The sequence below is a fragment of the Alternaria ventricosa genome (assembly GCF_023758065.1).
Source record: "Alternaria ventricosa strain BMP 2768 chromosome Unknown scaffold_2, whole genome shotgun sequence".
NCBI classification, from domain to species: Eukaryota; Fungi; Ascomycota; class Dothideomycetes; order Pleosporales; family Pleosporaceae; genus Alternaria; species Alternaria ventricosa.
The window spans coordinates 2,670,923-2,695,983 of NW_026055682.1; the positions used below are offsets into that span (position 1 = coordinate 2,670,923).

General features: G+C 55.0%; 10 protein-coding genes across 10 annotated transcripts; 3 read left to right on the forward strand and 7 right to left on the reverse strand.

Moving 5' to 3' along the window:
• Nucleotides 1–583: 583 nt before the first annotated feature.
• J4E93_001875 (uncharacterized protein) lies at nt 584–1,457 on the reverse strand (the record flags this gene model as incomplete). Its single annotated transcript, XM_049339823.1, has 3 exons — nt 584–729; nt 795–1,336; nt 1,396–1,457. The coding sequence occupies 3 exons, from the start codon at nt 1,455–1,457 to the stop codon at nt 584–586; spliced, it is 750 nt and encodes a 249-aa protein (XP_049203780.1).
• A 571-nt stretch (nt 1,458–2,028) lies between these two features.
• Nucleotides 2,029–3,320, reverse strand: J4E93_001876 (uncharacterized protein; the record flags this gene model as incomplete). The annotated part of the gene is made up of 3 exons (XM_049339824.1): nt 2,029–2,258; nt 2,308–3,150; nt 3,203–3,320. The coding sequence occupies 3 exons, from the start codon at nt 3,318–3,320 to the stop codon at nt 2,029–2,031; spliced, it is 1,191 nt and encodes a 396-aa protein (XP_049203781.1).
• Nucleotides 3,321–4,891: 1,571 nt separating this feature from the next.
• SNX3 (Sorting nexin-3) lies at nt 4,892–5,422 on the reverse strand (the record flags this gene model as incomplete). Its single annotated transcript, XM_049339825.1, has 3 exons — nt 4,892–5,199; nt 5,253–5,274; nt 5,345–5,422. The coding sequence occupies 3 exons, from the start codon at nt 5,420–5,422 to the stop codon at nt 4,892–4,894; spliced, it is 408 nt and encodes a 135-aa protein (XP_049203782.1).
• A 407-nt stretch (nt 5,423–5,829) lies between these two features.
• On the forward strand, nt 5,830–7,086 carry J4E93_001878 (uncharacterized protein; the record flags this gene model as incomplete). The annotated part of the gene is made up of 1 exon (XM_049339826.1): nt 5,830–7,086. The coding sequence occupies one exon, from the start codon at nt 5,830–5,832 to the stop codon at nt 7,084–7,086; it is 1,257 nt and encodes a 418-aa protein (XP_049203783.1).
• Nucleotides 7,087–7,380: 294 nt separating this feature from the next.
• J4E93_001879 (uncharacterized protein) lies at nt 7,381–8,028 on the reverse strand (the record flags this gene model as incomplete). Its single annotated transcript, XM_049339827.1, has 1 exon — nt 7,381–8,028. The coding sequence occupies one exon, from the start codon at nt 8,026–8,028 to the stop codon at nt 7,381–7,383; it is 648 nt and encodes a 215-aa protein (XP_049203784.1).
• A 1,084-nt stretch (nt 8,029–9,112) lies between these two features.
• Nucleotides 9,113–10,336, forward strand: J4E93_001880 (uncharacterized protein; the record flags this gene model as incomplete). The annotated part of the gene is made up of 1 exon (XM_049339828.1): nt 9,113–10,336. One exon carries the CDS (start codon nt 9,113–9,115, stop codon nt 10,334–10,336), a length of 1,224 nt encoding a protein of 407 aa, XP_049203785.1.
• Nucleotides 10,337–10,490: 154 nt separating this feature from the next.
• J4E93_001881 (uncharacterized protein) lies at nt 10,491–11,950 on the reverse strand (the record flags this gene model as incomplete). The annotated part of the gene is made up of 2 exons (XM_049339829.1): nt 10,491–11,708; nt 11,762–11,950. The coding sequence occupies 2 exons, from the start codon at nt 11,948–11,950 to the stop codon at nt 10,491–10,493; spliced, it is 1,407 nt and encodes a 468-aa protein (XP_049203786.1).
• Nucleotides 11,951–12,629: 679 nt separating this feature from the next.
• Nucleotides 12,630–13,202, reverse strand: J4E93_001882 (uncharacterized protein; the record flags this gene model as incomplete). The annotated part of the gene is made up of 2 exons (XM_049339830.1): nt 12,630–13,027; nt 13,199–13,202. The coding sequence occupies 2 exons, from the start codon at nt 13,200–13,202 to the stop codon at nt 12,630–12,632; spliced, it is 402 nt and encodes a 133-aa protein (XP_049203787.1).
• A 4,543-nt stretch (nt 13,203–17,745) lies between these two features.
• On the reverse strand, nt 17,746–18,675 carry J4E93_001883 (uncharacterized protein; the record flags this gene model as incomplete). Its single annotated transcript, XM_049339831.1, has 1 exon — nt 17,746–18,675. The coding sequence occupies one exon, from the start codon at nt 18,673–18,675 to the stop codon at nt 17,746–17,748; it is 930 nt and encodes a 309-aa protein (XP_049203788.1).
• An 831-nt stretch (nt 18,676–19,506) lies between these two features.
• J4E93_001884 (uncharacterized protein) lies at nt 19,507–24,798 on the forward strand (the record flags this gene model as incomplete). The annotated part of the gene is made up of 1 exon (XM_049339832.1): nt 19,507–24,798. The coding sequence occupies one exon, from the start codon at nt 19,507–19,509 to the stop codon at nt 24,796–24,798; it is 5,292 nt and encodes a 1,763-aa protein (XP_049203789.1).
• Between the last annotated feature and the right edge of the window lie 263 nt (nt 24,799–25,061).

The following is a 25,061-nucleotide window of genomic DNA, read 5'->3' on the forward strand; positions in this document are numbered from 1 at the left end:
TGTTCTCTTGCGCTGCCACGCTGGCTTTGCGTTTTGGGCCTTGGGCGCTCGGCGTCCGGTGGCTGCACGAGCTTTCCCACAAGACGGGCGCTCCAGTGTTGGACAGATGGCGATGAGAGAACACACTTTTTTTTAGATAAGGCGAGAATTCTATTACGCCATGTGCTTGTTTGCCCATGCCTCAGCCTGCCACGTAGCAAGTCGACTCTCAGAAATCCAAATTTCTTCATCTTGACTTGTTCACCACCAACACTCCCGCGTCCGGAGAACATGACTCCCCATCTTCAACGCTCGTACCTCAAACCAGCAGCGTAGAACAAGTCTACCAGTAAGGGGTCAGTCCACGACCAGAATGTATCTACTCAACACCGATCGAGGCGCCACAGTATCTGATACGTCCATGCGAAGCGAGCATCCGCCATCGGCAACTACTGCCTGGAAAGCCAACACATGTCTCAATGCCAGACGTTCCTCATACGGCGCGTACAAAGCAAATCTCCGGGAGACAGCTTTGAGGTCGACGTCGTGGACGTCAACAACCCTACCAGGCAATAAGCCGTCACAATACCCAATCAGTGCGCCTTCAGTCCCAGTCGCTATCGTCGTCGTCTCCTGCGGTATTGCCTTGTCTTATCCTGCTAGGGTTGGCGTCCTCGTCGTCTCTCTTCTTCTGGAGGCGCGAGTCTCCTAATTTGACGGCGCCAACATCAACGAGAAGCCTTTCCAGATCTGTCATAGCAAGTTAACACACCGTAATGCAGGACTGCCGTCAGGAGTTGAGGGACGCGACCCACCCTGTACACTTGTCCTCGGTCCCTTCAATTGCATCAGCGTAACAATCTGCCTCTTGATATCCCCGTCCTTGTAGATCAGCACCGTCGGCGTGTTCTTATCCGGGTACCCCTCGATGCAAAGATCCGCCCTCATCTGGCAAAACTTGACATCGCCAAATCTCTTTGCCAACTCCCTCCAATGCTCAATCATGACTCTTGACTCGGTGTTTGTGCCCGTCGAACTCGTCAACAAGACCAGCACATATGCCTTTTTGCTCTCTTCGGTGACGTCGGAAGAGTAGTCGGGTTTCTGGATATGATAGACTTGGTTGTACACCGAGGCGGTATTTATCGATGCAAGCTCGGCCATGCGCTTTTGGCGGTACGAGTCGAGAAAGTCGTCGTCTTCTTCATCCTCTAGCTCGGCCAGCTCGTCCATGTCTTTGCCCTCTAAACGGTTCTCGTGTGCGAGTTCGCGAGCCTGCTCAAGCGCCTCCTGAATCATGGGTGTCGGCGATGGCGGCTTCTCGGGGATGACGCCATGTTTCCTGAGAATATCGTTCCTGACGCGCTAGTTTCAGTACTGTGTCTTTCGCCATCACCTGATGGTGGTTTGACTCACCATTCCGTGTCGGCGTTGGGGTCGTCGATTGGGACGTTGACGGGCATGTCTGGCATCTGCATGATGGTGGTGTGGAGGAAATGCCTGTTGGGAAGATTCGGTAGAGTGTGCAAAGTGCAGGTGGGTGGTAACAAACGTTTCTTCTAGACGTCTGGTGCCTGGAACGTCAGATATTTCCAACAGCGCGAAGCTCCGTCATGGACCCTGCCAAGCTGCCCCGCCCCCACCTCAGCTCCACGCGACGCCACCCGTGTCTCTTCTGGAAGCTGCGTCTTAGCTCCTCCATCTCGGTTACAGATATCTGCCATCATTTCTTTTTGTATGTAGCAAGCACGCTGTATTTACAGGCATTCTCCACTACATGTGAGAGTAAAATACGATCCGACTCATCCGTATAGATTCCTAAAATACACCACTGCGTACTTGATCATAATCTTTCCCCGTACTTGTTGCCACGAGCTCGAATGTCCAACTTCTCCGTGGTTCGACCAACACCCTTTACTGCCTCTTTCATTCCCTCTTATGTATGGTACATGTCAAGAATGCAAAAACCGATTATTTACATCTGTTTGGTCATCCTGACTTCGCACGTGCACTCCCTTACTCACTTTTACCCTCCACATCTGCACGGTCTTAAAAGAACTTCCCGTTGCTGCCATTCTCGATGCTGCTATGCTCAACCACAGCCTCACCATCGTGCTCGTCGAAAGCACCAGGTCTATCGATGTTTCGTGGAAGAGGTCGGTCAAACGCGTCGAAGCGACGGCCCTGAAACTTGGCCTTGATCCAGAGGAACCCGATGCGGAGAGCGCAAGCAGCAAAAGCCCAAAGAAGACCTCCGAAGGGCGCTGCTACGAAAGCACCTCGTCGTTGTTAGCAATCGTCATGGGCGCCGGAATAGCTTGCACTCACCGAAAGCGCTCCAGTCATTTGCGTACAATCCACCTTCCAACAACAGCAAGTTCCCGGCTAGAGTGACATCGCCATTGTAGTAGACAAGCCCAAACAAGAAGATGGTGAAGATACCCCCAAGGCCTCCAATAACAAAGTCGAAACCCCGGTAGAAGTAAAACTTGTCGCTCAGCCCGATGACGAGGCAAGGTACAACCGCTGCACTGACAAGATCACTGATTAGGAAAATTTGCAGGATATCGGGACTGCGCAGAGCCACGACGACAACAGGGAAGATGAGCGCCACAACGCACGCGCGGATGATCCAGATGTTGAGTTTGTTGCGGAAGAAATCGTTGCTTCCCGTGCTGATCATGGCTGATTGGAAAGAGTCAAATGCAGCAGTGGAAAGCGAGATGGTCATGACGAGAACAACACCGACAACCCACGCAGGCAGCCGTTCTAGCAACAAGAAGAAGGCCAAAGAGCCGTTTTCTTCGTCGCCAATGGTATACGCACCAGACCATGCTGCAAGCATTCCTCCCACACCTAGCAGAGTGAGGATAATCAGTACGCCCATACTGGCGAGTGAGACACCAATCCAGAGATCCCTGTCCGTGCGAGCGGCGAAAGTACGCATCCAGAAGCCTGAGAGGAAGAAGTCGTTTGACAAAATGGCGACAGGGAGGATGTAGATAAGTTGCCAGCCTAGGAGGCTGGATTCGAGGTATCGGGATTGGTCGATGAGGGAGCGGTCGATGTCTGTTTCTACGCCGACAGCAATGACGCCCATGATGATAAGGCCGATGACCATAACGCCCTGGATGTTGTCGGTTACGAAGGAGACTTTGAAGCCCCCGAGTGCTGAAGTAAAGTTTTAGTTGATGCTCGTAGTTAGAGTTGCAACAAATCTTACAGGTGTAGATGGTAGTAACAGCACACTCCACAATGACAACCGGAAGACCGTTCAGACCCGTGAGTAGAGTGACGATTTGCTGCAAGGCCGAGAGCTCAGCGACCATGTACAAAAACATAGTGATGAGCGTGCAGACGCTCAGAAAGAGTCCTCCGATAGCTCCGTAGCGCTGCCTTGTCCATTCCGTCAGCACGAAGCCTTCAGGACACTTCCGTCTAATGATGGGACCCAACGCGCCAAAGACCAACAAGGGCAGGGACGATGATAGCGCGTAAACCAAGAGACCCTGTACACCAGCAATGGTAGCGATCTGAGGGTACGTGAACAAGATACCGGATCCGAGAGCTGTGATTAAAGAAGAAACCTAGGTCAGCCGTTTGCACGAGTGAGAGTTGGGAGGGGGGTGCAAAGGGGGAAAGTAGCGGCAGCACGTTCCTCACGCAAGTATTATCTTGATCGAGTTCTTACGGTACTTCTCAGCTTCCCCTTCACCAGGCTCAAAACTACGCACAAGACAGACGGCCAGGCGTGTTTCGAGCCCAGCTCTGGTTCGGCGCCCGCAGTGTAGCCGCACAAAAGACCACCTCCCATGTACCCACATGCGATGGGGAACTGCAAAGAGTTCTACAAGGCTGCAGTAGCAAGGGGAAGTGGCTCCTGTGAGAGATCTCAATACGAACCTAGAGGATTTTAATCCAGCTTTGGCCAAGCATGGAGACGCGAATTGCTTTGAATTGAAGCATCTCGCCATCAACGTCGAATGCTGGACGTCGTGGCAACGATGGAAAAGCCGATACTGCCGCTGCTTGTTCACGTGGCAAGAAGCACGCTGGGTGCACGAATGCACTCACCACTAGCGATGAAGTTGAAAGCGAGCGGGACTCCTAGGCCGCAAAGTCAGCCAGTGGCTCTTGTTTGTAGGGCAGGAACGCCAAAGTCTGGCTGCAAGCGTGCGATGCGACGGTTTTCTGACCCTTTTGTGTGCGGTTACTAGACAGCCATTCGGTCTTGGACTGGTGTCGCAATCGCCATGCGACGTAACATCCTAGCACTCTATTCCCACACAGTTAGTGCCCTCGTTCCCACTGATCGCCCGCGGAGTCGCTGGTGTGAGCTTACAGGAAAGCGCCCAGGGTAAGGTAGATGATGGCGTTGGACGCTGGTTGTGATGGGATGCCCATGACTACAAGTACTGTCTGCGATAGGATGAAATCTAGAAAGATGGGTAGAAGATGCACGGAGCCACGAGGTCGGGAACATGCAGGGTTAAGACGTTTCGGCTGCCAAAAACTTTTGCTTGTTACTAACCCCCGCGCCTTGCTCGTTGCATCGCTAGCGCTGCGCGGAGGAGGGTCGCCGCTGATGTCAAGTTGATAGCAATCGCTGTAGCCGGCGCTCGTCCCCAGCCATGGACGTCTGCGTGGATTGCATGGGATGATGATGGAACTATAGACATTGGCTCGCTGCTGCTACTCGTGACAAGGTACACAAAGCCCCACGTGAAAGCCCAACAAGAACGCCCGTTGCTCCGTACCGCAGGAAATGCGGCAATCTGATATCAAGTGTTGGTAGCCGCCCTCTGCAGTAGTCGGGTCAGGCGTGTCTACCACGCGTGTCTGTCCCAGTTGGGATCTGCTGCATGTTAGTCGTCGTCGTCGTCGTCGTCACTGCCGTCGCAGCGCTGGATGGCTACTGACCCTGCACAAAGGCAGCCAGCACCTTGCTGCCCGTCTGCAGCAACGGATGGCCCACGACAATCTGGAGGAAGCGCTGGAGCCCTTCGCGTCGGTGCTCAATGACATCGTCCGAGAAGCGGTTGGTGAGCACCTTGCCCGGCAGCGGTGGTATTGTAACGCGCGCCGACTCGCGCTCGAGGATGTCGCGGAAAGCCTCAAACTCGCTGTAGCGACGGCGTACCGTCGACGACTTGAGCTTGAAGGCGGGGATGTTGGTGCGCATAACGATTTCGTACGTCGTGTACATGCCACGGCCGACACCTAGGCAGCGCATCAGCCCCCGCTCGCGCGCTCGACATGTGCCGTCTACTCACCGTGTGTCATGGGGTTTCGGACCTGTGCACGCGACAATTGTGAGCAGGGCGGCGGGACAGCATCGGGGCATCGCAGCTTCTGGCAAGCCTACCTCGATCTCCAGGAAGTTCTCGGGGGGCCCATAGAGCTCCTCGAAGCTTTGCGATCGCGCGTCTGGCAGCGACTGCATGGTGCAAGGTGTGTGGTGCGCGTGTAGGCGGCGGTGTAGCTGGCCGAGGGCTGGTCGCGCGAGAGGCAATGGCGGGGCTGTCGCTGCTAGCATCGCCTCCTCAGCCACATCACGCTCCACCAAGTCATCCAAATCGCGACATCGAGTTTTGATATATATTTATATAGCGTGATGCCTTAGGTGCTCCAAAGTGTGTCTGATTTCTGGTTTGCCCAAGAAAGCTGTTACTTAGACTGTCCTTTTCCTTTTTGCCAACGACGTCATTGTTACTCCACATTAGAACTACCTAGCTGCTGCGCTCGAGCTCCGGTAGAATACCAAACTTCCTGATCGCTTTTAGCATTGTCAGAGCAACAATACCATTGCCATATTGGAGACCATTATCTGCACGGTCCACAACCACAACAATGCCTGAGATTATTCTCTCGATCAACGCAGGATCCTCTAGCGTCAAGATATCCGTCTACAAGACTCCAGAAGATGGCTCCTCGGTACCGAAACAACTCGCTGAAGCTACCGTCGAAGGACTTACCGCGCCGCCCTCGAAGCTAAAGTACGAGCGCGGAGACGAGAAGATCAATGGTCAAGAACTGGAGCATGTCACTTCACAAGAAGACGGATTCCGCTACATATTGGACCACCTGACCAACGACCAAGGTCTTCCCGAGCTCAACCGAAAAGAAGACATACATTTCACATGCCATCGCGTAGTGCATGGCGGAGACTACCCCAGAAGCCAGGTCATTGACAAAGAAACATACCACCACATTGAACAACTCTCGGATCTAGCACCTCTTCATAATGCACCCGCTCTCACCATCGTCCGAGCCGTGGCAGACATCCTCCCTCATGCGAAAAACATTGCCTACTTTGACTCATCCTTCCACAATACGCTCCCAGACTACATATGCACCTACCCAATCGACCAAACCGTTGCCCACAAGAACAAGCTGCGCAAATACGGGTTCCACGGCATAAGCTACTCCTTCATCGCCAAGGCGGTAGCAACACACTTGAGCAAGCCGCTCGAACAAACCAACATAATCGCCCTGCATCTCGGATCCGGCGCTTCGGCATGCTGCATCAAAGGTGGAAAGTCGCTCGACACGACAATGGGTCTGACGCCCCTCGCTGGCTTACCAGGTGCTACGCGCTCGGGCTCCATCGACCCTTCTCTCATGTTCCACTACACGCATAGCGCTGGCAAACCGTCGCACAGTTCTAGCGAAAAACTGCACATTACGCAAGCCGAAGAGATTCTGAACAAAAAGAGCGGATGGAAGAGTTTGACTGGTACTACGGATTTCGGGAAGATTAGTTCTTCAGAGAGAAAAGAGGACAAGCTTGCGTTTGACATCTTTGTTGATCGCATTTTGAATTATGTCGCACCGTACTTTGCCAAATTGGATGGTGAGGTCGATGCGCTTGTCTTTGCCGGGGGTATTGGTGAGAAGGGAGGGAAGTTGAGGCAGGCCGTAGTGAATGGAGTCAGGTGCCTAGGTTTCGCTCTCGATGAGGAGAAGAATGCGGAGCAGGTCGAGCATGTGGTTACAGATATCAGTGTTCGCGATGCGAGGTACAAGACATTAGTCGTGCAAACAGATGAGCAGTTAGAGATGGCGAGAGGAGTTTTGGGTGATAAGGACAAGCATGGAAAGGATTAGCTATCCAGAGAAACTGTGGAGCCGTTCCTCTATTCTTGATGCTGGGCTGGTAGTCTATAGCCTGCGATGAATGTCTTGGTGCCTTGTATAAGTATATGTCACTGAGTATCGCTCCCAAGTGCTGTGATGTGTTCCGTTTACCCAAACGCCACCCATGCTCCGATCCAATCCCCTGTCAAACACCATGCAAATGCACTAGGAAAACGCGAATTCTGGGGGCAGGTCTCCCGGGGTCTGAGCCGTGCTGTTCTTGCGAGATGACGAGGCGGTTCGCGATTACGACTGGGAAGCAGACTATACTTGACCAATGGGCGCTCCAAAGTTCAAAGGGGGGCTTTTGAGCCTGACGCCGTCGACAAGTTTGGTGGCGCACGGATTGCGCGATGCGGCCGATGCCTTGTGACTTAATGGCAAGTCCTCTTGGGCGTTCTCGGCGGGTGCGGGGGGAGCTGCAGGGTCGGGGGCACCCTTGAGTTTGCTGAACCTGTCCTGGTCCTTGGCAACCTTTTCGAGTACATCGTCCAGCACTTCGAGTGCTATGTGGTCGCTTGCACCATCGACGGGATTGGTAGGCAGCATCAGTGGGCCTATCAAGGGCTGGTCTTCTGGCGGTGTGCCCGCTTGCTCTTCCTGGGCAGGCGGGTCTTGCACAGCGGGCTGCTCGTCTTGCACTGGCGAAAGGGCGCGTGGAATCAGCGGAGTGTGGCCGGCAAAGCGCTTGTTGGCTTCGGGCAACGGGGAGAGGAGAGCGTGGGTCGGAGGCGGAGAGGGGAGGACTTGGTCGTCGACATCAGCCGGGGGCAGAGAGATGCGCGTGGGCATGCCCGGCCGTCTGTGTCGCCTCTGGAGCAGGCTCTGCAACGAGGCGCCATTGGAGTCGAGGGTGCCCAGCTGGGCGCCGGTCACCATGTTGTCGAGGCCCTGCAACTTGTCCGTTACCATCTCGGCGGGCGGAGTGGTAGTGTCGGGTGCCGTGAAGAGGATGTCAGGGCGGACATGCATCCTGCAAAGGCCAGCCCAGACGGTCTGGGTGTGAGCGTCGGCGTATGGCCTGCAAAGGTGAAGATACCGAGTCAGTCTATGTCGTGCATGCACTTGGTATAGTCCATCTCTCACATGGTCAGGGTGCATCAACTCTCCAAGGCGAACCTACTGCACACTGCGGGCTCGTGGGCAGCGTCGGGTGGTGAAGAGATGAGCCAAAGCGGGATGCGTCGGAGTGGAGGGCGTAAGACTGGGCGGTGGGAAGCGGCTGGCAGCAACGGCGTGGGTGAGATGTTGCTCATATCAAGGGGACGCAGCCAGCGCACATGCAGCGACGCGGCACGCGGCTACGGTGAAGGGGAACCCGCCCACGTCATAGCCGCCGGTTCCTGGCTGCATACGTCGCCCCCACCCATTGCAGCGCCGTGTGTTTTCCAAGGTTCCTTCTCCTGCAGCGCTCGCTTCTGGTTTCACGCTTTGTTTCTTAGTCTGCCAGAATCTCCAAGCCACCCGCCTTCGCGCTCGGCTGCCATGAGCGGGTGCCCGTGACCCGCGCCATCTCGCGCCATCTCGCGACATCATCGTCTCGACCGATACCGCGCGCGCACCACTTTGGTCGACCTCGTAACCCTTTTGAACATCGCTACCCTTGGCGACATGGAACACGCCTACACGTGAGAGCTCATTGGCAGCATAGGCCCTGGCTCCGATCGAGACCTAGATCCTGCTCTTCTCTCTCGCCTTGGACGCGAAGAGGGGTAATGTGTTGCTGAATGCACTCTCGAATTAGCCTCCGTGAACACAACAGCTGCCTACTCGTTCCTGAATCTTGCAGCCGTCTCTGTCTGCCCGATAGACCCCATTCCGGCGTCTTCCGCTTCAGTTGCACATCGCCCCTACTCAATTTGCATGGCTGGTAATCGCTACGCCCCCACTGCGCCAGGCCATGGATGCATTCCCGTACATCTCTCCGCAACTCAAGTACTCAGGCTTGACCAGGAAAGAAAGAGGAGGGCCGGCAACAAGGGAAAAGCCTGCTACCATGGACCAGGCTAATTCACCAGGTACCAATTCGGCACAAGCAGACCCCATCAACACAGCTCGGGAACACGACTCCATGAACAATCGCAGCTACGCGATTCCATTCCCCGGTAGCATGAACTCATCCGAAGATGACCTTCCACCATTTCCGGATGCCGAGGTTTCCTCACTGGCACTGGACAATAAGCCCGGTGCACGTTTGCACTACACATACTACCCTGCATCCAAACCTCACGGCGGCCATCCGAACCCTTTCTCGCAAACGCTCATCGTTTTCCTCAACGGGCTCATGATGCCAAGAAGCTCATGGGATCCTGCCATGCGCAGCTTTCTGGAAAAGAGAATAGTGGGGCGTCTACCGTATCCTGCTCTGTTGAGCTACGATAGATATGGTCAAGGAGATTCAGATCCTGATCCCGACGACCAGCAACCACCCCCGTCCCACGGACACGACGCGATATCTGCAGTCAAAGCACTGAAGCAATTTACCCTACAAATCTGGAGGGAACACCTTGACGTCAACAAACCTACGCACTACCCCTGTCTCATCTTTGTATGCAACAGCATCGGCTGCGCACTTGCAAGACTCTTTGCGCAATGCTATCCAGGAACCGTATCTGGTTTGTTGTTCCTGGACAGCATCATGGCCAACTCGGACTACCAAGACCTGTGGCCGGACCCCGATGCACCAGACTTCAACTCGCACACACTACCCGAAGGTGTCACACAAGACGAAGTACGAGCTACCAGAGAAAAGTATAGAAGGATATTCCATCCCGACGTTCCTAGTCAAGAGGGGTTATCCAGACGTAATCTGCAACAACTATTACCCTACGCAGATGCACCAAAACTCGAGGGCTACTTGGGCAGAGGCCCGTACCTCACAGTCGTAGGTCATGACTGGGAAACGTTTGCCGAGCAGTCGTGTACGTACCTGTCTCTTTCCAAGTCGACGCTTGGACTACAGAGACTAACCCGGCAAATAGACGAGGGTACAATGCAGACACCCAAGATTCTGACCATGACTTATGCCAACCCCGCTTGGCGTCGCTACAACGAAGGTCTCTGTCGCATCACGGACGAAGGCAAAGCCATAGGTCCCATCACAGCTGTCCGCTGTGGCCACTTTATCCAACAAGACGACCCCAGATTCGTGAGCGATGAGATGGTCAGCCTGCTCGATAGAGTCGTAAATCGAGTTCAGCAGGTTAGCCAGCGGGACTAAAGTGTGAGCATCTCTTCGAGCCAGAGTAAACCAAACAGGGCTGTATAAAGGGTCCGTAGATATTGTCGTGTACATGAAATGCCTAGTGTCTAACAAACAAGATTGCGTAAGGATCGAAAGGTCGCGCGTATATACAAGGATGTGGCATCCAATCTCAGAAGTCGTCCATATCTCCCATGAAATTGTCCTCGGTTGCGTCAACAGCCTTATGCCCCGCACTCGTGCTGTTGCTGTGATCTTCTTCTTCTTCTTCAGCTTCAGCCTCGGCCTCGTCGTTGTCTCTTTGCTCGAGCAGCTTCCTCTTCTCCTCGTCAGCCAAGCCCGCCTTGTTCGCAGCCTGCATCCTCACGCTCAATGGTCGGTTCTGCATATAGCTCTCCATGTAGCTGGCTCCCAGACTACTCGGATATCCGTAACTACCCGCTTGATCCACATCGTCAACACCACTCCCGTGTAAGCCGCCGACGTAAGTATCGAAATTCGTGTCGTCGTCTGCGAGGTCGTCAATTTCGAGTTCAGCACTCGTAGCTGGTGCGGTCGAGTAGATGGGGTCTGGACCTGCGGTGTCCGGGATCGTTTGCGTGATGTGTTGGTGCAGAGCGGGCGAAGGGTCAAGGAATGTGGGTGTCGCGGTCTGTGTAGGGCCCAAAGGTATGCTGGGGGACCGTGGGGAGGCAACTGGGGGGATGTGGGCGGCGGCGACGGATATGGGTGTCGGGGCTTCGGAGAGGAGCTTTGAAGCCGAGTTGATGGCGTTAGTCATGGGGAGAGGTAGGCTGTGGTGCACGGCGTCAGGGCGTTGGACATGGACTGGCGGGTCCGGGGTGGTGAGTCGCGGATCTATCATGTCGTCGAGCGAAGCGGTCGAGGTGGAAGCCGATGTTGCGACGCTGCTGGGCGAAGCCAGAGGTGGTTCGGCGACGGTGTCTGCGGGAAGGACGGTCTGGCCATGGATGACCAGACTGACTCTCTTCCGGCGCGATCGAGGCGTGTCCTTGTGCCGCAGCGCAGACTTCTTGGCTGGCAGCCTCAGCTGGGCTGGCTCTCCCAGCGCCATGGCCGCGGTGTCGAGGGCGTCGCTGGTAGGCTTCCGGTCGTCTCGGGCGTGCTCAGCATGTCCTGCGGCTGGCGTCTTCTTCTTTTCGGGCGAGCTGTCGCGCGCATCGAGCAAGGGAAGGAAGACGGGCGTGACGAGTCCATAGAGCTCGCGCTCCCGCTTGTGCACGCGCGTGTGCTTCTTGTGCCGCATCCTGTCGTCGGGCGCCGGGTCGAGCGGTGCAGCAGGGCCCTGGGCAGGCCCTAGGCAGCTCTGCTCTGGCACTGCAGGCGCAGGCTGCTGGTCGCATGCCATGTCGCGGTACCGGTCTGCAAGCTAGACCCAAATCAGTCTCTCACGGCACGCAGAGAAGGGGCCGGGACGCCTACCTCGTGGCCATGTCTGCGCAGCTCGGCCTGCTTGGCCGCGATGTAGTCCCGGATGTCGGCCTCGAGTTGCTGCCTCCTCAGCTCGACGCTGCGGGCCAGGGCGTCCAATTGCTCTCTGGTGCAGCCGGGGACCTCGGCCAGGCCCGCGTCGGCGGTGAGAAGCATCGACTGCAGTTCCGCGTTGGGCATGTGCCGGGCTGGCGTCGGTCGCCTTCGCGTGCTGGTAGAGGGCGGAGAGGTCAGTCGTCGCGTACCTGGTGTCGGGAGCGCCGCATTCGGGGGCTGACGGGCGGTTGGCCGGCGCCCAGCGTCGCAAAGCTTGATCGCGTGCTCGGGCGGCGTCCAGATGGTGCTTGCAAATCTCTGCCTCCGCCGCCGGTCATGAGGGGCAGCGCTCAGGGTGCCGCCCTCGCACGCTTTCGACCCGCCCTGCTTCCCACACACGCCTTGCCCTTTCAGGCAGGGCTCCGTGGGGGCTCTCCCATGCACAACACACGTACATGTACATCCGCTCCGGCATGTGCCAAGCCACCCTGCTGACCGACAGGATAGTGCATCAGGAACTGTCAGGAGCTGCCATTGCTGTCTGCTCGCCTTGCTACGAAAGCCATACAGGATGCAACCTTTCCAGGAAGCCGGCGTCTACGTTTACAAAGCTTCGCCAAAAGTCCATCTCATACATCTTGCGCGTCTGCGTAGCCCACGTCACCCCTTCTCTGCCGACATCTGGAGCCACCACTATGATGACGGGATTGATGGTATGATTGACTCCATGTTGTTTATGAATAATACAGCCCCCAGCAGCAGGAGTGATGGATTGATGAGCCTATGCGACTTGTCCGCGCTACCTAGGTAATCCCAGAGCAAGCTACACGTGCCAGTTTAGCACATGGCGCTCGCCATCGTTTGCCAGAGACTCTAGAGACGAAGCAGTAGCGCGCCCAGTCGCCTCGTCGACTACCAAATCATCTAGCTCTACATAGTTCTTGGATCCACGTGATCCACGTCCGAACACTTCCTTCACAGATTCTCCGCTGACCGATATATCTGGCGTCTTCTTGCTCAATTGTCGTGTGCTCAATCGGTTCCCCGAGCTCCCAGCGTTGGAAGGGTTCGATCTTGATTTGCTTTTACTCTGGCCCGTGTAGCCTTCCATCGCCGAGTTGAACGCCTGCCTGAAAATGACGCGAAGTACGGGAATCGAGGTAGCCACGATGGCCATGGAACACTCTGCGACGGCCCATATGATGGAGTTGTACGATTCATCTGTGGCTGTTAGCAATGATCCGTGCACGCCTTGAGATGCCTTACATGATACATCCTGGACTGTCAATTTCTCAATGTATGTGGATCTGATAATTGACGTAACTCCAGCTCTTCGACCAAGTCAGCGCAGTCTTCAATCCGACGATGCATGAACTTACAGTATTCCCAGACTCATAGCGACACCTGCACCGATCTTCTCTGCGGTACGCATTTGCAGGTTCCAAAGGATTTTCCACGGCAGCACAGCAAGACACACATCCATAAGTGCTGACCACACTGCGTCGCATGTCAGCTGAGGAATCAGGGTACACACTTTGAGGCTGTCTGCTCACCAGCTTGGAAACGCCCATACACGACAGAGGGATGCTTGTCAATGCACTCGCCCGGTATGAGATCCACAAAGGTTTTGGCCAGCGGTTTGCATTGTACCCATGGTATGACGGTGGCAGGGACTGCGAAAATCGCCAGGGTAGAGATCGCAAAGATTACGAAAAGTCTGACCCGTCCGTCCGTCAACCGAAGCAAAGTGAGTCCAAAGGAGATCTTGCTGAGCGCAATAGCGACGGTATATATCGTCAGTTCCGCCGCGCCGATATACATCATTTTATCAAGATTGCGCAAATCGACTAGCGTGAAGATTAGCGTTCCGAGCTGTGAAATGTGCAATTCTCCTTTGGCAACTTACGGTCAAGTGTATGTTTTCCGTAGCCTATGTTGATAGACAGTTGGTTTATGGTAACTTGGACCAGAAGTAAGATCTATGTCGTATGAGTCAGCTGCTCTTTGCTTAGGGATGTTGTGGCACTTACCCAACTGACGGAAAGTGTGCAATCGTCCAGCCACAGCTTCCCTTGACGCTGCCGAATATAAAGCCGCGAGAACAGAAAGACTGCGGAAACAGAAACGAGCGACCAGGTGACGACGGACATGAGCGGTCCATGGCTCTCGTCTGGGTTGCTAACCCAAGAATCGTAGGCAGCCATTTGGATTGGACTCAAGAATAACGCAAAGGAGAAGGAATTGAAGCGAATGCTCCTTGGCGCTATATCAAGATCCAGTTGTGGTGCTTCGTTACGATGCTGACGTGGGACAAGGATCCAGTTTATATCGAACGATGTCGAGTATACTTAGGGTTGCGGATGTAATTTGGCCACCTGGGTAGTGGCCGGTATTCACCCTTTTCCTTGGGTGGTGGGTACCCGGCTGAGATCCGTCTCCTATAACGCAAACTAGAACATTGGGGCTGTTCTGAAGTACAAACTTGGCATATGCTTGTGGGGACGCTTAGAATAGTACGTAGGTATCATTGTCCGCCGCCAATCATGCAGTGGGGTCTCTCTGCGCGAGACTTGAACTCGCATGCGACCCTACTTGGAGCCCACGCCGGGTAATGCACCGATCTTGTTGCATTGGTCCCCGAAAGTGGCTTGTTACCCATGATCGGCTTTTGGAAACTATAACGTCTTCAGTCCGACGTTGTCCCTGCGTTGGGCTCTGACTTGGGTAGCGAGGAATATACCTTCAACCTCCTAGCACGTATGAACGACGGCCTAGGTAGACATCATGCCCGCTAGACCACATGCGCTGGTCTCGGATGCGTCTTGGCCCGATGTGTTATTGCCGGCGGGTTTACATGCCCAGGTGTTCACCTGCGCAATCTCCATTTCCGCCGCATGGAAGTAGGGCGAGGGCGGGATGCATAGATCACTCAATCTTCTTGCAGCCTCACGCGTGTTGAAAATAGATAACCCGCTTTTGATCGATGCGGGCAACGTTCATCATCTCTGTACAACGTTGGTCAGCCAAATGCGGTAAAAAAGGCGAGATCTAGCTGCCGATCTAGAGGCTTAACTACCTAGGTACCCACCCGAACACGGTCCGGCGCGCTTGGATCGCCGTTCAGGGCTCAAAAGTCTTGGGACACTCGCTCGACATTCCTACGATGTACCCAGTGCAAGCCTAACTTCTTGCCTAGGCAAGGCTCGAGCGCTTTATTCTCCTTAACACCAGTCGCGGGATTTAGCAAACCCGGGAACGGACTGAACCATATGGCTCGCGCGAGCGGATTACGGCTGGTCAAGGCGTGCAGAGAGAACGCCCACGTCGATCTCTTTGCTCAGGCCCTCCACCCTGCGATTTGAAGCAAGTAAAGCGGGCTGTCATGACTGTGCTGGAAGGTACCTGACCCCGGATTGGCATCTCTATCGGCGACAGTTAGATGAGAGTCATGGCGGCCCACGTATGTGCAGCACTCATTTGCCACTATGAAACTTAAACGATCCGTCCCTGTCGCTGACCGCATCTTCCTCAATCCAACTACACGTCCTTCCTTCACACTCTTTCCCGAACATCCGAGCTTGTTGTTGCAAACATGAGGGTCTCAGTACTATGCAGCGCATCGCTCTTCTCATTGGCGACCTTCGCCTTCCCTGCGAGCATGCTCAAAGGCGACATCAGTGAAGCGACCCTTGCGGAAATCACCGCTTTGACAGAGAATATCTCAAGAGATTTCGAGAGTAAGCGATCGGGTACCCACGTCAAACGTGCATTCAACGCAGAGGCTCAGCGCATCAGTATCACTGGTGACCATAAATACGTGAGTAGCCCTACCGAGATGCGCGACATGTAGTTGCATTTGCTAACGACTTCGTTGTCAGATTGCGCCAGGCCCCAATGATCTCCGTGGACCCTGTCCTGGTATCAACGTGATGGCAAACCACGGTTACCTTCCCCGAAATGGCATCTCCACAATCACACAAATGACGACGGCCGCCAATGAAGGTCTGCATGCCTTTACGCTCTTATTCACGGACTGCTAACAACGTCAGTGTTTGGCATGGGCCTGGATCTTTCCGCATTTCTGGCAGTCTACTCCGCCGTCATGGCCGGTGATCTCACCTCCTTTTCAATTGGCGGCAAACCTAAGACTGGTGGACTCCTAGGCGGTGTCACCTCATCACTCGGCCTTCTCGGAGAACCACAAGGCCTGAGTGCGTCACACAACCGCTTCGAGGTTGATGGATCTCCCACGCGGGGGGACTTGTACTCAACGTATGTCATTCCCGTTTCTTCTGCATGTTGCATGGTCAGCATAACTCATTACTCGTAGTGGCAACCCCATCTCTCTCAACTTGGACTATTTCGAGCAGCTCCTCTCTATGCCTCTCGGCGAGAACGGGATTGATATCCCCGTCTTGACCGCGTTCCGCCTTGACCGCACGAAGCACTCGATTGCTACGAATGGACATTACTTCTCAGGCCCACTCACGGCCCTTGCGCTTAACCCCGCGACATATCAATTCACCTACCGTTTCTTCGCCAACCACACTGCTGAAAACCCAGAAGGCTACCTTGATGCCGAGACACTCATGTCATTCCAGGGTGTTACTGGAGAGAAAGGTAATTACAAGTGGGCTCGTGGGCAAGAGAAGATCCCCGAGAACGTGAGTACCCACGGTAACACCATCCGCTTGCATTCGCTAACACACATCACAGTGGTACCGCCGCGTCATCGGCGACGACTACAGCATCCTGGCCTTCACTTCCGAAGCCCTTTCGCTCGAAAAAGCCCACCCCGAATTAATCCGAATCGGCGGAAACACTGGCCAGCCAAATACGTTCACTGGCGTCGATGTTGATGACTTGACAGGCAACGTTCTCAACGCGCAGACGCTTCTCGAGGGTAATAACCTAATGTGCCTTGCGTTCCAGGCTGCCAGCGAAGCTGCTCCTGACGTCCTCCGCGGATTAGTTGGCAACGTCTTGGTCGCTGTGCAAAAGTTGGCTTCTGTTCTAGACCCGATTATTGCGGAGCTTGGTTGCCCCGAGCTGATTAAGTACGATGCAACCCTGTTGAAGGCTTTTCCTGGTGCCGGAAGTGGGATGTAGAGTGCGACTCTATGTCTAGCGAACATGACAATTAGACTTTTTGCCTTCAAACCCTTCTTGTATTAATATCACGAACCTTTTATCGATCTTACTTGTCTTTGTGCCACACGTGCTTCAAATTAGCGAAGTGAGATGTAATAAACTACCGTGGTATTCTTCCGCTATTCGATGCTTCTCGTATATGCGTATATATCATATATCTATCGCAACGCATTAGATCTCTAGTATCTCCCACTATCAGATACTTTTCCGCGCCATCTTGGTTTCCGTCTTCACAGCATCTTCTAGCGAGTTAACGGCGATATGCCATGCTTCTTGTGGAGGGAAACGTCGTCTGAAACCGTGAAGATCACGACGAGTATAGAGGAGACGAAGAGATTGAGCCTCTGACATGGTAGACTGAACTGTGTGGGCGTGGCTGAAAAGTGTGAACACGTTAATTAGGATTGATGTACACTTGCATGAGCGCACTGTCTACTTTCTATGTGTATTACTGTAGCATATTTCCTCATATGCTTCGCAAGCCAGTCCTGTCCTCCTCAAACAGAGGACGGACTTGTCGTATAGTCTACCTTGCAACGAGGCGTGCGACTTGGTTTCTTTTCCTGTCAACGACAGCAGCTTTGCCAGCAAGTTTACTCTTCAAGCTTCATGAGAGCTGCGGTGGGTATGCCTCTGCCTTGTCATGTCGTCTTGCATTCCAAGGTGACGTATCGCTTTTATGACTGGGAGGGAATGGCCTGTTCATCCACGATACCGTCTGTTGCCCAGCACAGCCGCATGCTTGCGCCGGCTTGTTGATGTTTCCACCGTAATGCCACCCAGCAGACTCAGTCGCCGTCTTCCTCTTCTTTCCGCTTTTCTTCTGCCTCAGCCTTCTTCTTGTCCTCCCATTTCTGTTTCTTTTCCAACAGCTTCTGGAGATTCTTTGCGCCGTTAAAGACACCATACGTCTTGGCACTACACGCCGCACATGTGGGATCTTTGCGATATCTCTTCAAAGCGCAAGGCTCGCAGAAGTAGTGTCCACACTTGGTGATGATGGGGCTCTTGTAGGGCGTCTTGCAGATGATGCAGACAAACGGTATCTTTTCGAGTTGCGCCAGATCCATTCCGTCTTCGTCCTTTTCCTTCTCATCCCTGTTGGCAGAAGCGACAACGGTGCCTCCAGGTTTCTTGCCTTTGGTCGACATGTCCCACTCGCGGTCTAGCTTCCAGCCTGCCGCGTAGTCTTCGCGCGCGTGCAAAAACTTGCAATTGTCGCCGAAGCCACAGAAACCAGTCTGCTTGTAGTCCTTGCACACATCCGGCGTGTAATCTGTAACGGTAATCGTCCGTATGTTTGTCGATGCTTTCATGGGTCCTACTTGGCGACTGGGAGCGTCGGGGTTCTTCTCGATGAGTTGGTGAGGCTTCGTTCGCGTGCTGCCGAGCAGGTTCTTGGAGCTGAGAGCGTCTCGGGCATTTTCGTCGTACCAGTTTGACTGCTTCGTCGCATCGTTGCTTGCTTCCATGACCGCCGAGCGATTTGCTGCGTATTGCGTTGTACTTGCAACTGCCGCGTGCGTCTTCTGGTCTGCAGTCGACGCCTTGAGTGCGTTGTCGTTGACTTTTCGCCGCTTCACCACGCGGCCATGCTCGCCCTCTCCTTCTGAGCCGGAAGAGAAATCCGAATCCGACTGCGGCAGCGGCGGCGGGGCCACCTTCCGAGGCGCAGCTTTTGCTACTCGCTTCTTGAACTTGACGACGGGTGCTTCCATGCCGGGGGTTTCGTGGGTGGCGGAGGTGCGAGATGTTGGACATGTAGGAGTGAGGCACAGAGAGGCAGCCCAGCTGTGGCTGATTAATTCGACGTCACGTGATGGGGTCCGGGATGCCGGTCGTGGGGTAATGCGATGCGCGTCGTGCTTGGGTTGCTCCAATCGCACACGCAAACAGCCCCTCGGCCCGCGGCACTACCACGACAGTCTCGCAGTCTAGGCAGCAGACGTGCAGCAAGTGCCGGCGCGAACCAATGGAGGCGCAGACGTAGCTTTGTTGATGTTGTGGATATGTTATGGGTATCAGCGCTGGCTCCATGGCGAAAGCGTGAAAGCGGCAAAAGCGCACGGTCGCCTCATTTCGCTCTTGTGCACAACATCATCCGCTCTACCATGATCCCTCCTCTGTCGCCTCTGTAGCCCCTCCAGCCCGTTCGGCATTCCCTTGTTTTTCTTTCTTCGCCATTCCGCGCCCCTGCCTGGGGATGCGCCTTTGCTTCTTTTCTCTAGTGTGACGGAAACGCGACCGAGTGCCAGCAGCCGCTGCCGTGTCCCCAGTCGCTTTCCCGCGCGTCCTTGCCCCCCAAACCCTTTGTGCATTACACCCACAGCCCGACAGAGTGAGACGTACCATCGCTCTTGTCTCTAATACTACCCGGAAAACACCCCCGCCGCCGCCTGCCGCCGCGACACGCGCTCGCCGCCCACTCCTGCCCTGCACCGTTCGCCCAACGCATCCCGTCTCCGCCCGCCGTCCCGGGCACGTCTACGTGGAAGCGGGGGAGCCACGCCAGGAGATGAACCAATAGCAGACGCATCCAGCGACTCTTCATGGCTACAGCAAATCCTCCACCGGGCGCGCTCTCGGTGGAGCACCACAATGGCGCCGACCCCTTCCTCGCCGCACCGCACGACGCCCACCGGCAGCGATACTCGGCCTTCGACAACTCGCAATTCTCGCTGTACTTGAACGGATCCCCCCTACAGGCCAAACGCGCTCTACAGGCACACTTGGCAGAGACGACGCGCAGACTGCAGGAGACGTCGCATCTGGGGAGCGCGCTTGTTCAGCAGAGAAAGGAGCTAGAGGACAAGCTGCGCGAGGTCGAGCAGCAGCAGCCAGACAACGACATCGGGCCAGAGCTGCGCCAGAGGCTGGCCGAGCTAGAAAAGGAGTTCAACGAGGTTGGAAGGGAGACGGCTCGCGCCTTCCTCCCCAAGTCTCGCGTACCCAGTGGCGAGACGGATCCCACTGCCGGTGGCTCCATCTACTCCAGCGACGCCATCCAGTCACCCACCAAAGTGAGCGTTCCGTCGCGGAAGCAGAGGAACCAGCAGCCCAGCCGCATCAATGACATCGCCCTGGCCACCGAAATCTCCACCTCTTTGCTTTCCCAGCTCAAGGACCTCCAGGCCGTCCTCCTCGAGAAGGATGACGCCCTCAAGGCGGCTGATCTGGACCGATCGCAGCTCGAAATTGAGGTCGAAGGCTTGTCGCAACGTCTGAGAACATTGGACGAAAGCGAATCGCGACTCAAGGACGTCAACTGGAATCTTGAGACACAGGTTCGCGAGTCGGAAACACAGTTCAAGTCGGCCGCAGACAAGGAGCGAAGCCTCAATCATGCCTTGGATCTCGCACGTACCGAGAGGTCCACTTTGGAGAAGGAGTTGGAAGATTTGAAGCAGATGTATACCAAGCTCAACGACGATCACATCAACAAGACCAAGCAGCACGAGACGGAGCTCTCTAGTCTGCGGCGAGTCGCGGCCATGACGGAGACGGAAAAAGGTGCAATGCAGCGCAAGGTCGAAGAGCTCATGACAAAGAATCAAGAGCTGGCTCAAGCTGTCGCTTACCGCGCACGATCAGAGCATCGTGGCCGATCTGACAGATCGTCTGATGACGATCGTGGTGTCAGGCAGCAATCTCAAACGCCTGAACACTCGCCTGAACCGTCTCCAAGCAAGGCCACTCCGCGCCACGGTATGCTCGAATCGGAAACACTCAAACATTCGCTTCAACACGCCCACCGCATGATTCAGCAACTCAAGAACAATATCCATCGCGAAAAGACCGAAAAGATCGAACTGAAGCGCATGCTCCAAGACGCTCGTGATGAAGTAGACGCTACCCGCGCTCAAGTTGGACCTGGTAGCGCAAGCAAGCGAAGGAAGAGCGACAAGGATGCTTTCAAGAAACCCGCTCGACCAGATCGTCTTGGGGCCTTGCGCAACGTGTCGCACGAGATTGTAGAAGACGACGAGTGGGAAGAGCAAGAGGCCGTGCCCGACACCCCAAGTCGGCCACCGCACCCATCCAACTCTGTACCGGGCTCCTTTCCAAATGCACTCAGCTCCGTCGCGGGAACGAGCGCATACGAAAACCTCGACACTGCCAACGAAACCTCAGATGCTGCTTTCGAGACTGCCAATGAACGCGACGGTATGGCAACTGAGTCCGACGCATTCCAAACCGGAGCCGAGACCCTCGACGGAGACAGCAGCGACCAGCTGACTGAGACCGAGGCCGGCCCTTCCAACTCTGCTGCCCGGCGTAGTCGACCCTCAATCTCACAAGCTGGTCGCATCAATTCCTACCGCAGCACTGCTTCTGCCTCTGGCGATGAATACGATTCCGATTTCAGGACTCCTCTTCACCACAAGACTTCGCGCTTTACGTTAAGAGCTAGAGACAGCAGTTCGCGGAGATCGACGCCGAGAGGGTTAGATTTCTTCGCAGGTACGCCCCCAGCGTCAAGAGACTCGCCCGCGGGCTACGTCAGCAGCAGCAACGAGAACACTCCCGCCCAAGGCAAGAGTCTATTGGCAGAACTCAACGACCTGAGTGGCGATGACGATGATGCTAGTTCCATCGAGGGATCACCAAGTCGATCCAGTGTCGTATACTCAAGCCATGCCACGCCAGATCCACTAAGAAAGGCTGTTCTCGGAAGGTCGCTTCTCCAACCCGATGCTCCCAGGCCAACTATGGTTGATTCGGGCACGATGACCGAACAGGATGCCCCCGAGCCTATTTCCATATCCTCTATATCGAGTCAGAACACAGAACCGTATGCTGCTCGCTTGCCTACATTACAAGTCTCTGCCCTGCATTCGCAAGGCACAAGCCCGCGAGCTTTGCCTCGTCAAAATCTCGACGTCTCCATGGTCACCTCACAAGACAGTGAACCCAAGCTTGCACTTCGGCCAGCCCTTGGCTTCTCTTCCGTCTCCGGTCATGCTACTAGTCCCCAACCCCCAGAGATACCTCAGCTGGCTGTGTCCTCTCTTTCAAGTCAGGGGACCGAGCCAACAATCCCTTCAGCTCCGTTGTTCGCATTATCTCCGCTTCATGCACAAAACACGGCGCCACATGCCGTACCCACTGCTCCTCTGAATATGTCGTCAGTGGCTGTTCATAGCACCGAGCCTCGCCTTATTGCTCCTCCTGCTCTTGGGGTGTCGACAGTATCGTCTCATGGCACTGATCCTATTGTACCAGTGCTGGTGAAGGACATTCCACCTTCTTTGGACATCTCCTCCATTTCGCATCAAACTACGGAGCCGCGGAAGGCGACTGCCCCAACCCTAGTGGCTCCAGCAGGTCTTTTTACGTCTGCTATCTATGCACAATCGACCGAGCCCGCACAACTAGCCGAACATGTCTCGACAACGGAGTCAAATCGAAGCCCTGACGATATGCTTCCGGCATCTCCTGCCCAAGATATCGGTCACAGAGAAAAGCGTGCACCACTCCAAATGTCAAGTTTGTCTGCCCACGAGACTGAGCCTAGAGTCACACCCTACAAGCCGACGTTGTTACAGATGTCACCTTTGGTGTCTCGCTCGACTGAGCCCAAGGATTTGCCTCGTGTGGTCCTCTCTGCATCTTCTACGACATCGACTCAGTCGACAGTACCCCGCGCGCCGGGAACCAGTAGACAACAATTCTCTCCACTTTCTGCACAAGTCACGAAACCTATTGCGCTACGACAGCCGCAACTCGTGTTGTCCACTTTCTCCGCTCGCTCTACGGACCCGGTGGCAGTGGCTAGAGCAGATCCGTCACAACTATCTTCGTTGTCGATCCAGGCATCCAATCCCATTGAACCTTTGAGGGTAGCACCGTCGACCATCTCCGTACTGTCCTCGCTGACTACTGAGCCAATTGGACCCGAGCGGCCAATTCTCGCTAATTTCTCTGGGGTTTCGTCTCAGGCCACCACACCCGTAAAGCCAGAACAGATACCACTGCAATTGTCAGCCGTCTGCGTACTGCAGACCGTGCCGATCCCACTACCTGTACCTTCGGTGTCTCTACATCACAGTTCCGATGTGCGGACTGTTCAAGACACTCAGCCTGAGTCGCCAACGCTCCCGGCATTTTTGCCAACACCGACAAGTCGGCCATCCACAGCAAATCGTGTTTCTGTCCCTGCTATGACATTGTCCCCTGTTGCTGCGCAGGATACTGAACCATTGGCTCCTCCGCGACCTGGTACCGCTCATCGGGCCGCCGCGCCTTCCGTAACCACTAGTGCTTCTTCTCAGACAGAAGCATCGGCGAATAAGCAAGTATCCACGCCCAAGCTCAGCTACTTCGATACTCTACTATCTTGGAATAAGAATACCACGGACGCTAACACCCCACCGGTTGATAGCAGGGATGCTAGCACAGCCTTTCCACCTGTCAGTGTCAATGCCGCCAGTAAGACTCCCCAAACGCCAATGGCCGATGGAGCTACACAGACAATGGTGTCTGCTCAGCAGATCGACAAGCTGCTGCTTGCTCGAAGTCAGCGATGGAGTAGTTTGATAACCACGTCCGGGCTTGAAAAGTCGCTGTCGCCGCCGGAGTCGCCTAGCAAAAAGCATGTCAATGAGACAAGTCGAACACCCAAACGCCCAGGCAGTTCGGGGAGCATGCGCTCTCGCGCTGCAACGCCTCCTCCTCTGCCTTCGGATCATAAGGAAGTCATCGCCGCGGCTTCTCTCAAACCAATCTCCCCAGGCACAATGGGCCCGCCTACAATGCCTGCATCCGCCTACAAGAAGCGACCGCATACGCCTACCATCAAGACTGGTAACAACACTCTCACTCCCAGAACAGGCGGGACCACACCGCGTGTGCGTCGACAGTCACAGCGTAGCGGAGCGTCTTCACCTCTTAGCCGGAGGTCATCACTATCTTCGTTTACTTCGGAAATAGACCAACGCTTCAATATTCCAGGGGGGCCGTCTTTTGCTGCCAATGGATTGCCACTCGGTGCGACAGATCCGCGCATGATCCAGGCCATCACTCAGACGATGATTGGCGAATATCTGTGGAAGTACACTCGCAAGACTGGGCGCGAAGGCATGTCTGAGAACCGTCACCGGCGTTTCTTCTGGATTCATCCTTACACTAGGACACTGTACTGGAGCGACCGAGACCCTCAGAGTGCCGATAAGACGACATTGAAGGCTAAGAGCGTAGCCATCGAATCTGTTCAAGAAGTCGACGACCCTAACCCTCTACCTCCTGGGCTTCACCAGAAAAGCTTGCTTGTCGTCACACCTGGTCGATCGATGAAGTTCACGGCTACAACAGGTCAGAGGCACGAGACGTGGTATAACGCTCTGAATTATCTGTGCCAACGGGTCGACGAGAACGATCAGCAAAAGTCGCCAACGAAGTCTGATCAAGACCAGAAGGCAGCTACCGCAGATGAGATTCAAGACGAGTTCAATGGCGGGTATCGCAGCTCTTCTCGGCAAACAGGCCATTCAAGAGGCTCGATGTCCTCATACGTTACCCGGCGCACATCATCCCGCGATTATGGCCAAGTGCCCACGATTCGACAGTCGCATGTTACACCACATCGTGCAACCTCGACCGAGCCGCTGGCGCATGGATCTGTTTCCAGCCGAATCAACAGCATGCTCCGACCCAGCGTCACTGCTTTACGCGGATCCTTCACTAGTCGGCGAAACAGCAGGACCAGCGCTACAGAGTCGGCCACGTACGAGGAACCCAGCGCGTCCAACATGGATCTCAGTCGTGATATCCATGACCATGTTGAACGTGATCAGGACTTCATGCCCAACGTCCGAGCATGCTGCGATGGTAAGACCCCTTGATTGTTTGCATCAGTGTAGGAAAGCTAACGAGTCCACAAGGCAAGCACGATGTTGCACATCTTCATCAACATTCAATCAAAGGTCGGCACGTCAACTCTTCAGCTTCCAGGCCTTCGCTCTTCGGCTCCATAAGTTCGCGCGCGCAATCCCGAACTGAGTCTCGCACAGAGTCCCGGACTGAGTCACGTACGGAGTCACGTACGGAGTCGCGAACTGAGATGCGCAACGAGCAGCTGCGCCATCAGGCTGAGATGGAGGCAGCG